This window comes from Aquarana catesbeiana, linkage group LG06 (genome assembly GCF_042186555.1).
Source record: "Aquarana catesbeiana isolate 2022-GZ linkage group LG06, ASM4218655v1, whole genome shotgun sequence".
NCBI classification, from domain to species: domain Eukaryota; kingdom Metazoa; phylum Chordata; class Amphibia; order Anura; family Ranidae; genus Aquarana; species Aquarana catesbeiana.
This window is the reverse complement of record NC_133329.1, coordinates 263,469,476-263,482,398: the sequence shown is the minus strand read 5'-3', so window position 1 is coordinate 263,482,398 and position 12,923 is coordinate 263,469,476. Positions and strand designations below refer to the sequence as shown.

At 44.6% G+C, this 12,923-nt stretch overlaps 1 protein-coding gene across 2 annotated transcripts in view; it reads left to right on the top strand.

Annotated features, from left to right (window-relative positions):
* Positions 1-12,923, top strand: part of BMPR2 (bone morphogenetic protein receptor type 2) — a 304,173-nt gene that overhangs the window by 111,452 nt on the left and 179,798 nt on the right. For both annotated transcript variants that reach the window (XR_012244982.1, XM_073633288.1), the window contains exon 2: positions 7,308-7,481. Coding sequence is in view for 1 of the 2 variants with exons in the window: in XM_073633288.1 (XP_073489389.1) it covers positions 7,308-7,481 (174 nt within the window). In the remaining variant the exon portion in view is untranslated. The remainder of the gene's footprint in view (positions 1-7,307; positions 7,482-12,923) is intronic.

The window sequence follows — 12,923 nt, the reverse complement described above, 5'->3', positions numbered from 1 at the left end:
CTTGTGCGGAGCCACGGTGGACCGCCGATTCGGAAGGGCTTAGAAGTCTAGGTGACCTTCGAAGAAGAAGAGAAGAAGAAGTGGAGACTGTAGCGGGCGAGGGTGGACCTTCTAGGAGGAAGTATGAGAGAAGTACCATGTTAATAAAGAGAAACAAGTGGAAAATATTTTCCCAATCCCCGATGGTGTGTGAGAACCCATTCCCGCACACCATTAAACCCATCCCCGAAAAAAAACATTGAACGAGCCACCTCCGAGGTCCGGAGGAGCCAGCAGTCTCTAATCGGAAAGAGGCAAAACAACCCCCCTTTCCAGACAGAGACAGGAGGAGGAGCCTCTCCGGCCATCACCAGTTACCATAACATAACAGTGTATGAGGCCGAGCCCTTGAAAATGTATAGAGTTCCCAGGGGTCCCCCCCCGACCACCGAGCCGGCCAGGGCCCCCATAATGGGGGTCCAGACTGGAACGGCTCAGAGGCCGAGGGGAAGCGCCCCACACCCGGGAAGCCCAGTATAGCAGAATAATACAGTGTATGGGGGAGCAACAACTCCCGTAAGCTATAATCCTTGGCCCTAGGATTGACCAGTCGTGTTAAGGAGCATCTCAATATTAAGCATGTCTTATTCAGAACAGGTGACTATATGTAGGCCAACTTAATAACAGAAATCAGAGTAACTGAAAACTTTGAGATAAGAACCAGGATAAAAATAACAGTTCCTTGGACTTAAGACTTTGGGAGAAAGGAGAGACAGAAGCAAACAAACGCATGAATGAAATCGTTCTGCAATTCCCAACCATTGAGTTGGGATAAGGAGTGCTACGTCAAGCATAGCCACTGGGTAAAGGTGAAAAAGTGTTCATCAGTGGATCCGGCTGGATCGAAAAGGGTCAGAGTGGGTCTACGGGGTACCCGGGTCTGAAGTTTTGGTTAGGGAGGCCTGGATTCCTTGGATTTTTTGGACATGCGCTTCTGCCACGCTGGGGCGATGGTGCTAGAGGGTGGAGGCCTCTTGGAGGACGAGTTGGGGGCCTTGCCAGACGTCGTCGACTCTGGATCGTGGGAGATGAGGCCCAGCTTAAGTAGGAGCTTTTCACCTTCCAAAAGCGATGAGAAACCGTATGGTTTATTGTTGTAAGAAAAGGTTAGGCGAAAAGGGAAGGACCATTTGTAGGTGATCAATTTCTGGGTCAGTGCAAGAAGGAGCAGTTTCAAAGCTTTCCTTTTTTGTATTGTAAAGGGGGATAAGTCCGCAAAGACTTGCATGGGATGGCCTTGGAACATTAGTGGCCCTTCTGCGCGGGACCGCTGCATCACCTCCTCCTTAACTTTATAAAAGTGCGGCTTGATTATGATGTCCCTTGGGAGGCCATCTTGGCGAGGGGGTTGTAGTGCTCTGTGAGCGCGGTCCATCTCTAGGCGGTGATCAGGGATGTTGGGGATAAGATCCTTAATAAATGTTTTTACGATGTGATCAGTGTCTTTGAAAGATTCCGGTACACCACTAAGGCAGAAATTTTATCTCCTCGAACGATTTTCGAGATCGTCAATTTTGGAAAGTGCAGTTTCAAGCTGGTCCTGCAGTTCTTGGATTCGGGCAGTGTTCTGGTTCACTCTGGTTATCATTTGGTCTGTTTTATTTTCAATCATTTCAATTCTAGCACTTAAATGCTGTAGGTCAGCCTGGATGGCAGTGGTAATTTGGTTGGCAGTTTGTGAGAGACCCCTGGATAACATAGTGGCAAACATTGATATCATGGAGGAGAAGTCCTGAGGTGAGGAGGGCAAGCCCTGTATGTAGGCCTTATCCATGGGGGAGATAGGCATATCCTCCAGGGTCCTGCTAATCAGGGATACACATTTTTGTAAATATTTTATTATATCTTTTCATGTGACAACACTGAAGAAATGACACTTTGCTACAATGTAAAGTAGTGAGTGTACAGCTTGTATAACAGTGTAAATTTGCTGTCCCTTCAAAATAACTCTACACACAGCCATTAATGTCTAAACCGCTGGCAACAAAAGTGAGTACACCCCGGGGTGAAAATGTCCAAATTGGGCCCAATTAGCCATTTTCCCTCCCCAGTGCCATATGACTCGTTAGCATTACAAGGTCTCAGGTGTGAATGGGGAGCAGGTGTGGTAAATTTAGCATTATCGCTTTCACTCTCTCATACTGGTCACTGGAAGTTCAACATGGCACCTCATGGCAAAGATCTCTCTGAGGATCTGAAAAAAAAAGAATTGTTTCTCTACATAAAGATAGCCTAGGCTATAAGAAGATTGCCAAGACCCTGAAACTGAGCTGCAGAACGGTGGCCAAGACCATGCAGCGGTTTAACAGGACAGGTTCCACTCAGAAGAGGCCTTGACATGGTCGACCAAAGAAGTTGAGTGCATGTGTTCAGCGTCACATCCAGAGGTTGTCCTTGGGAAATAGGCGTATGAGTGCTGCCAGCATTGCTACAGAGGTTGAAGGGGTGGTGGGTCAGCCTGTCAGTGCTCAGACCATACACCACACACTGCATCAAATTGGTGTGCATGGCTGTCGTCCCAGAAGGAAGTCTCTTCTAAAGATTATGCATAAGAAAGCCCGCAAACAGTTTGCTGAAGACAAGCAGACTAAGGACATGGATTACTGGAATCATGTCCCGTGGTCTGATGAGACCATGATAAACCTTTTTGGTTTAGATGGGGTCAAGCATGTGTGGCGGCAACCAGGTGAGGAGTACAAAGACAAGTGTGTCTTGCCTACAGTCAAGCATGGTGGTGGGAGTGTTATGGTCTGGGACTACATGAGTGCTGCCGGCACTGAGGAGCTACAGTTCATTGAGGGAACCATGAGTGCCAAAATGCACTGTGACATACTGAAGCCAATCATGATCCCCTTCCTTCGGAAACTGGGCCACAGGGCAGTATTCCAACATGATAACGACCCCAAACACACCTCCAAGACAACCACTGCCCAGTGGCGTCTCCAGCTTTCATATTTAGGGGGGGCACATGGGGGGACAGGGACAAAAATAGGGGGGCAATATAAAATGCAAATATATATATATATATATATATATATATATATATATATATATATATTTATCTATCCTGGGGCCCTTTACCCCTTTACTACGATCCCACAACGGCCCTTTCACATGTTCTGCAGTGAGCTCCCTTCCTACTGTATTGGGGCCCCCCCAGGGTGACAGAGAACAAGAGATATATGTCACCAGCATACCAAGAAAATATAAGGGTCCAAAGCAGTGGGAGAACTATCAGGGTTGCAAAGGTTGTCTTGCCACCCGGCCCTGGTGTTCTGTCACTGTGGGGTTTCCCAGTCTCCTCTTGCTGTCCTGCCCCTGCTATTGACAGCGCTGGTCTGGCATTTCTTGGAATTTACAGGCTCGTTCTCCTGTCCTAAGGACAGGAGAAATCAGTCTGTTTTTTCAGTAACTGAGAGTCCTGGTGGAGTCCTTCCTGCAACTCGCTCTTCTCCCTGCCAATGAGGATGCAGGGGAAGGAGCAGATCGGGCGGCCATGGTTGTGTGAGCGCTTGCATTATGCAGTGTCAGCGAGCAGAGGGAGGGGGAGGAATCACCTGCAGGAGCTGACTGGGGACGTTCTCCCTCTCAATAGAGACTGTTACCCCAGCGGTGGCCCGAGTAAGATGCGGCACATCCGATATGAATACAAACAAAAAGAAATTGCCTTTTTGTAAAAAAAAAAAAAAAAAAAAAATTTTTTTTTTGGGGGGGCACATGGTGGGGCCCAGCATAATGTTGGGGGGGTCAGGGCCCCCTCTGGCCCCCCCTAGGGTCGCCATTGCCACTGCCCTGCTAAAGAAGCTGAGGGTAAAGGTGATGGACTGGCCAAGCATGTCTCCAGACCTAAACCCTATTGAGCATCTGTGGGGCATCCTCAAATGGAAGGTGGAGGGGCGCAGGGTCTCTAAAATCCACCAGCTTAATGATGTTGTCATGGAGGAGAGGAAGAGGTCTCCAGTGGGCAACCTGTGAAGCTCTGGTGAACTCCATGCCCAAGAGGGTTAAGGCAGTGCTGGAAATTAATGGTGGACACACAAAATATTGACACTTTGGGCCCAATTTGGACATTTCAGGGGTGTACTCACTTTTGTTGCCACCGGTTTAGACATTAATGGCTGTGTGTTGAGTTATTTTGAGGGGACAGCAAATTTACACTGTTATACAAGCTGTACACTCACTACTTTACATTGTAGCAAAGTGTCATTTCTTCAGTGTTGTCACATGAAAAGATAGAATAAAATATTTACAAAAATGTGAGGGGTGTACTCACTTTTGTGAGATACTGTAGATTAAATAGGCTTTAGCCCTCCAATAGTGGTCTGTCAGGGTAGAAAGAACAGCTGAGTATTCTGGGATTATACATCTGTCAGCGAGAGTGAAATGTCATCATGTGACTTGACGCATGCAGCATGGTGTCTTATTGCTGCTCACTTTTATTTAAAGGACCAAATGAAAAGTCTGCTTGTCTTGACTCCGTTATATGTGTCTGATCAAAAATATTTTCTTGCAAATACACACCAAAAAATAAAGAACTCCTCGCTCACCTTAATATAAGTAAGGCTTTCTCTGGTTTAAATCCCCAGTTATAACATGCTGAGCAGAAAATGTGGTCATACAGAAATCAAAAAGGAATGCATGTATACCTACAATGTAAAGTTCAACGTCAGACAGATAAAAGGAACACAAAGGAATGCAGCTCTGTATTCATAATACTTAGTATATATATATATATATATATATATATATATATATCTGGTATTAGCTGCCTTGCAACCCCCTGCCCTTCAGAGCAGAACTCAGAGTGGGAAAGAGAAAAGCAACACTAAGAGCCAATCAGGTATGCTGCAGTATTCATGTGCTAAGGAGCATGCTGATAGAAGGAAAAATCAGAGTGACAGATGAGCTCATCATTGTGCTGCTTTTCCTTCACTGTCCATAAACTAAATATTGCTTAATGAGCGTAGCATGGATTACTCACTTATTAGATGGGGATGACACATGAGTGACTAATGGCTGTCACATTCACTTTGTAATGATTCTTTTTTTTTCTATATTGTGTACAGAAAAAAGATTATAATACCTTCCTATGTGTGCTTCACTGTCCAGTTACAGGCTGGGAACAGGGAAAAGATAGAATACATGAAGGTAAAAAACCTGTGTGCTGCTCCCCCTGCAGCCCCCCTAATACTCACCTGAGCCCCCTCTCAATCCAGCAACGTGCACAAGAACCTCGGCTGTCCCAGGTGTCTCTCTCCTCATTGGCTGAGACAGCAGCTGGTCAATCACAGCCAGTGAGCCAATGAGGATTGAGCAGGGCCGGGCAAGCAGTGTTAAAGTGGTTGTAAAGACTCTTTTTTTTTTAAAATAACAAACATGTTATACTTGCCTCCTCTGTGCAGTTGGTTTTCCACAGAGCAGCCCTGATCCTCCTTTTCTCGGGTCCCACTTTGCTGCTCCTTGCCCCTTCCTCCTTTGAGTGCCCCCTCAGCCAGCAGCTCTCTATGGGGGGCACCCAAGCCGTGTCAGAGCTCCGTGTATCCATTCAGACATGGAGCCCTGACCTGGCCCCGTCCCCTCTCTCCCCTGATTGGCTGACTGACTGATTGACAGCCACGGGAGCCAATGGCGCTGCTGCTCTGTCTCAGCCAATCAGGAGGAGTGTCCTGGATGGCTGAGGGGATCGTGGACATTGCTGGAGAGAGAAGGGGCTCAGGTAGGTAATTAAGGGGGTGCTGGGGGGGCTGCTACACACAGAAGGTTTTTTATCCTAATGCATAGAATGCATTAAGATAAAAAAAACCTTCTGCCTCTACAACTCCTTTAATTTTGGCAGCAAATTTTGATTTAGTTTTAGTCTTTTGACTAAAATGGCATTTTGGTTTTAGTCCCATTTTAGTCAAATCTGCAATTGTTTTAGTTTTAGTCGTATTTAGTCGACTAAATCTCCAGTACACTTTAGTCGACTAAAACTAATTTTAGTTGTCTAAAATCTAATGAGTGTAAGTAAATTGTAATGCATTATTTAAGCATTTCTCTACAATTTCCAAACTTATTATATACTGCTGGAGTGAAAAAATCGAATAAATATTATTTAGGTTGCTTTCACACTGAGGCGCTTTACAGGCGCTATAGCGCTAAAAACAGCGCCCGCATAGCGCCTGTAAAGAGCCTCTCCTCTCACTCCAGTGTGAAAGCCTGAATGCTTTCACACTGGAGCGGTGCGCTGGCAGGACGCCAAAAAAAGTCCTGCAAGCCGCATCTTTGAGACGCTGTAGGACCGGAGTATACACCACTCTTATAGCGCCCCTGCTCATTGAAATCAATGGGCAGCGCCGCTGAAGAGCTGGCAAAGCGCTGCTGCAGGCACATTTAACCCTTTTTCGGACGCTAGCGAGGGTTAAAAGCGCCCCGCAAGCAGCCGAAAAGTGCCGCAAAAATGACAGTAAAGCTCCGCTAAAAATAGCAGCGCTTTACCGTTGACACCCCCAACGCCCCAGTGTGAAAGTAGCCTTATGGTCTTAAGGTTTGAACGTGCACTACAGACCAGTGTTAATTTTGACGTCAAATTTCAATTTAATTTTAGTCATACTCTTTAGACTAAATGCTATTTTAGTTTTAGTCCTATTTTAGTCATCTCAATTGTTTTTAGTTTTAGTCGTATTTTAATTGACTAAAATAGTATTAATTTAGTTGAAGAAAATGTTTTAGTAGATGAAATGAACACTGCTGACAAGGGGGAGGAGCCAGGAGCGCCGAAGAGGGACCCGGGAAGAAAAGGATCCGGGTTGCTCTGTGCAAAACCACTGCACAGAGCAGGTGTGTATAACATGTTTCTTATTTAAAAGAAAAATAAAATGAACCTTTAATATCACTTTAACTGCAGTAGAAAAACATCAAATGGCCAACCAAAATGTGCTATGTGGCAGAGCTGTGTAAATATGAGGACTGGATGAACAGAAATACGACTGATTTGGCAGATAAAACAGCTTTCATATATGTGTTACATCTATTTAGCTGTTTGCCTGTAGTTCAGCTTTAAACACACAGGAGTACCTTGCAACATTTTTTTTATCACAGTTTGTGTTTTTTGTTTTAGTTTACTGTGGTTGAACTGTATGTTTATTTTAAATGAGGATGCCTGAATTACCCTCCAGTGGTGGCATTATAAAGACAACGTGTTTGCAGCAGCTTTGTCATTTGTATTTGCTGTTGTGGTAACAGAACATGCGGATTAATCTTCCTTCTGGCATACTTTTTTTTTCCAGCTGCTCAGAATGAAGAGCGTTTGTGCGCCTACAAAGATCCCAACCAGCAGGACCAGGGAGTCAGTGAAAGTCAGATCTCCCCAGAGAATGGCACCGTGGAGTGTTCCAAGGGAAGCACCTGCTTTGGCTTATGGGAAAAAACCAAGGATGGGGAAATCAATCTCGTCAAGCAAGGCAAGTAAAAAAATCATCTGGATATAGATTTATAATCAATTGTGTTTCTGTTTCTTTCTCTGGTATTATTTTGCATAAAAATGGAAGTGCACAAGTCATATGGTCACTGGTGGTTATGGCCTTTCTTTCCAAACTAATATCAACCAGTTACAATACAGACATATCTTGCAGGGGGGCCCATTATATTTATACCTCCTGAATGAATGGATTAAGGCTCCATTCACACCTAAGCATAGACCAGCGATAGCTGCTGCCCCATATTTTGTTTTTAGCTTTTTTTTGTTTTTTTTGTGGATGTCTTTGGAGCGGCACTATTCATTTGAGTGGGCCTCCCTCTGCTCCAGAAACGCTCCAAAGAAGCTCATTTACCAAATCTTGGCACAGAGCCAGGAGAGTATGGCGTTGTGATTTTTGCCACTTTTAGTGCATTTTGTTGCTCGACAATCACTGCTAAATTGCACCGCGTTTGGGGTGCCATTAAGAAATAATGGCATCACAAACGGGTCCCACGATTTTGGAATCGCAGGCAGAATCGCAGTACACTCAGGTGTGAACAGAGCCTATAATTGCTGCTCCTAAGCTTCACACCCGTCTCCTAGAGTCTTGTATGCATTCTCTGGCTGCAATCTTCTGACTATTGGCTAATCTCCTAGATACCTGTTTTGTTTAATTTAAAATAGCACCTTTGCAACCACAATCTGAGGATGAGGGTGATACATATTTGGCTTTTATATTTATCGTCCTGGCCAAGGTGCTAATACTAACTAAATAGGCTTTGTCCCTGCTCTGGCCATCGCACGATAAACACAACCTGTGATCAGTTACAATGCTATTACTTTAAATTGATTGTAATCCCTTACATATACACAGTGATGTGACTGGCCTCAGTTGATACACAGAGATGAAACATTTCTTCCTACATAAGTTGTACCTGTTTATCTGCAGTCTTCTCATCCCTTTATCTGTTCAAAGTTCAGATACCTAAAGCCTATAACACACGTGCCAAATATCATTTTGTCCGTGTGTATGGCAGCCAGTCCGACAGAAGCAGGCTCATGACAGAAAAAGGTCTGACAACCGACTCCCGGTTGGCGCTGTCAGTCATTGGCTGAGAGCACTGACCAGAGTGTTCTGACCATCCCCCTGTCAGAACACAATAGTACAACGGGAGGTCGCTGTACTAACATTGTTAATATAGTGGCTCCGACCTGAGCTGTCGGTTGAATAAAAAAAAAATAGTCATGTGTGCTAGGTTTAATGCTTGTCTGAGCTGTCAGAAAAAAGGGGGCGGAGAGCTGAAGTTATACTCTGCAGAGTTCAGTGAGGAGCGCTCTGACAGCTGATTGGAGGGAAAGGAAAATTGGAACACAGGAACAGAGCTGAGGCTGTTAATCAGCTGAAGGTCCCTCCTCTGTCACCTTTTTTCTCTTGGTCTCAGGAAAACTTCTCAGAAGTGATTCATGCTGATAGCAGAGGATTGAAGCAGCAGACAGAGGTGGCACTTAGAGCTGTTAATTGAGACAAGTACAGACTATAGAGGGATATGCTTTAATCATATTTCATGTCTGAGGTTTACAAACACTTTAAGTCCCCAGTGCTCAACCTTTCAGCCTTTTAATATGGCCCTCAAGGGCCCCTGCAGACGCTAATTTGTGTTTCTCTATTGCTCTGTTATAGTAGTGATTTCTAGCATTCTCATGTAATATGTTTCCAGTCTATGAATGTCTCCTGAAGCATGTCCCCAGTCTCCAGCAACTCTTATAGCATAGTCACAGTCTCTGACAATCTCCTGCAGCATGTCCACAGTCTTTGACCATCTCCTCTATCACTTTTGCAGTCTTTGTCCATCTCTTGTATTATGTCTGCAGTCTCTGACCATGTGTTTTTTTTGTGTCCTCAGTCTATGATCAGCTCTTGTATCATGTGTGCAGTCTCTGACCCTCTCCTGTATTATGTCCACAGTCTCTGACCATCTTCGTATCATGCCCATAGTCTTTGACTATATCCTTTTGTGTGTCTGCTGTCACTGATAATTAGGGATGAACTCCGACGTGTTCACACAGCCCACATACAGAGCCCGCCAAGAAGTCGGCACCGCGCTGCCCTATTTACAGGCATTGAGACATTGTCCCAATGCGTGGCTGCAGAGATCGGGAAATGTCCCACTGTCTGTGATTAGCGCTGTGCTGACTTCCTGGCGGGCTCTACACGTGGGCTGTGCGAACACACTGGACCTCATCCTTACTGATAATGAATATTCACTGAATTGTATGTGACCCTTTGGTGATGTCAGGGGCCACACTTGACGTGCACCATATCAAGAAAGTTGAGCACCACTGCTTTAAGTACAATAAAAATACAGATCCTGGTCCCTTAAAGCAGATTACACAGTGCTTGTGCTGTGTAATCTGCCCCCCTCTAAACTGTAAAGAAAAAACCCTGAACCAGGCATTTCCTGTATGCCCTCTCTGTACAGACCACGAAAATCAGGGCTGCTCTGCCCTGACCACCGTGGTCTGATTGCGTCCCTTCATCATACATGCCTGTCATCTCCCTCTGTGTGTCTGTCAGACTCAGAACCCCACCACCCGCCGCTATTCCTAAAAAAAAAAAAAAAAAAAAAAAAAAAACTTAAAATTGTCACTGCCAGCCACTCTATTAGAGGCTGGCATAGCACACTATGCAAGTGGTTTTAAAAAACAAGTGTTCTAAATACCGATTCTGAGCTGTCTTCAGGCCGGTCACATGATTCGCGGCCGCTTTACAGGGCTTTTGCGGAGGAGACAAGTGGCCACGTAATCTCCCTGGCTGACGTCAGTCATGTGACCGGCCTTAACACAGCTCAGAATCGGTATTTAGAACACTCATTTTTTTAAAACCACATACATAGTGTGCTATGCCAGCCTCTAATAGAGGGGTTGGCAAAGTCTTATAAATATGGGTTCACTAAACCCTTTAAGGTATGCAGCAAAACATGACAATATGACATGAAATACCATGGTTGATGATATCCATTAGTAGAAATTATTATTATGTTCACGATTTATATAGCGCCAACAGTTTACGCAGCGCTTTACAATGTATAGGGGGGACAACACAATTACAGTACAGTTCAATACAAAAGGTACAGGAGGGCCCTACTCGTAGTGCTTACATTCTAAAGGGAGGGGGTGGTGGTACAAAAGGTAATAGCTGCAGAGAATGATTTGATGGGGGTGGCTCGGGGACAGTTGTTAGGTGGGTGTGGGATAGGCTTCCCTGAATAAATGAGTTTTCAGGGATCTCCTAAAGGTGGACAGGGTAGGGGCTGATCGCACATACTGGGGCAGGGAATTCCAGAGGATGGGATTGGCTCTGGAGAAGTCCTGAAGGCGAGTATGGGAGGAGGTAACAAGGGAGCTAGAGAGCAGGAGGTCCTGGGAGGAGCGGAGGGGATGATTTGGGTGATATCTGCAGATAAGGTTGGTGATGTAGATGGGGGCGATGTTGTAAATGGCCTTGTAGGTTATGGTTAGCATTTTGAATTTTAAGCGGTGAGGTAGGGGAAGCCAGTGAAGGGATTGGCAGAGAGGAGCAGCAGTCATGGATTGGTTAGTGAGGTGTATTAGTCTAGCAGCAGAATTCATAATAGACTGAAGAGGGGATAGCCTGCTTAAAGTGGATGTAAACCCGAAATTTTTTTTTTTTTTTTTATATATCATACTGTAGAGTATAAGATTTCCTATCATTTGAGCCCAGTCTTGCCACACAGAGTTAATCCAGCTCTGAGCAATCCTCTTTTATTGTTCAGTGAGAGAAATCTTGACAAACTGAGAAAAACTTTGTCAAATCCTCCCCCTTGCTGTGAGTGACAGGTGATTTACATATCTGGTGCACTAGCCTAAGACATGCATTATCTTTTAATTCCCTCCCCCACTCCTTTCTTCAGTAGCTCTGCAAGGATTGGCTGTTCCACACCTCAGCATGATTTGGCATTCTGAAGTCATGTGGTTACTTTCCTGTCTTTTCACTGGATGTTAGAGATCATAGCAGAAGTTCAGTGTTAGAAATACAAAGGAGAAAATGCATATTGACAAGGGGAGTGTAGAGGTGGGCGGGGAGTCTACTGACATCACAACTCCACCCACCGAGCTCCAGACAACAGACCCACCCACAGAATCTGCAGTTTTTCGGGTCTAATAACAGACAGAGGGGAGACATTTGACAGGTAAAGATACATGCAGGAGGCATGTATATCCTTATAGATAACCCCTATGGCAGTAGTTTAGAAAGAATGACATTGGGTTTACATCCACTTTAAGGGTAGGCCATTAAGGAGAGAGTTGCAGTAATCAAGGCGGGAAATGTATATAACATGAACAGAGAATTAATAGAAGGTTCCAGCACAGCACATATTACTTTTTACACGTTTCTTTGCCATTACAGGTCTCTATTTTTTTCTTTCTGAATTAGTCTAGTACTTCAAACTGTGGTCATTATTTTGTTAATCAGGAATGTTATATTAGACTGAAAACACACCTGGATGCTGTGACCTGCCCAGTGCTGTACATGGCCAGTATGGCAGATGAAGTGAAGCTCTGTGTAGGCAGCAGCATCTATGTAGTAATACAATCTAGTCCAATATCTGAGTAAATATCAATTTTAAGAGGAGGATGGATGAAGGGGGTAGTCATATGAATGGGGTTTTAAATCAAGATTTGTTCCATGGCGAAACAATAGTTAGGGCACCCACACACAAGCAGATGTCAAAGCAAGATCAATGGATAGTACAGCATCTGCCTGTGGCATGCATGCCGTGAAACTTCTCTACAGAAAAAGGTACATTTTTTAGTTTCAAAGCGATTTTCCAGCATGTTTACAATAAGAATCCTTCCAGCAAGCATAAGCTCTCATTAATACATCATTATGCTGGGCTGGCCATAGATGGTTATTTTTTATTTTTTCCCTAAGCAAACAGGCTGAAGAGAAAAAAAAATCCCTTCCCTTCCCTCCCCTCCCCTCCCTCCGCAAGGACATTGTATTCTGATAGCATGACAGCTGTCAGAATACACAGATCATCTAATGCAGCCCATTGGCTGCAGCTGCTGATCGAGAAAAGTTTTCCAGCTTGTTCCTTTGACAGAAGTCAATCAAAAGACCAACTTCTGTCAAGCAGTGAATGGCCACACACTAAGCAAAATAAGGGGGTTATTTACGAAAGGCAAATCCACTTTACACTGCAAGTGCACTTGGAAGTGCAGTCGCTGTAAATCTGAAGGGTAGATCTAAAATGGGGGAAGCTCTGCTGATTTTATCATCCAATCATGTGCAAGCTAAAATGCTGTTTTTTATTCTCCTTGCATGTCCTCCTCAGATCTACAGCGACTGTACTTCCAAGTGCACTTGCAGTGCAAAGTGGATTTTCCTTTAGTAAATAAGCCCCTTTGTCTCGTCCCTGCTAAG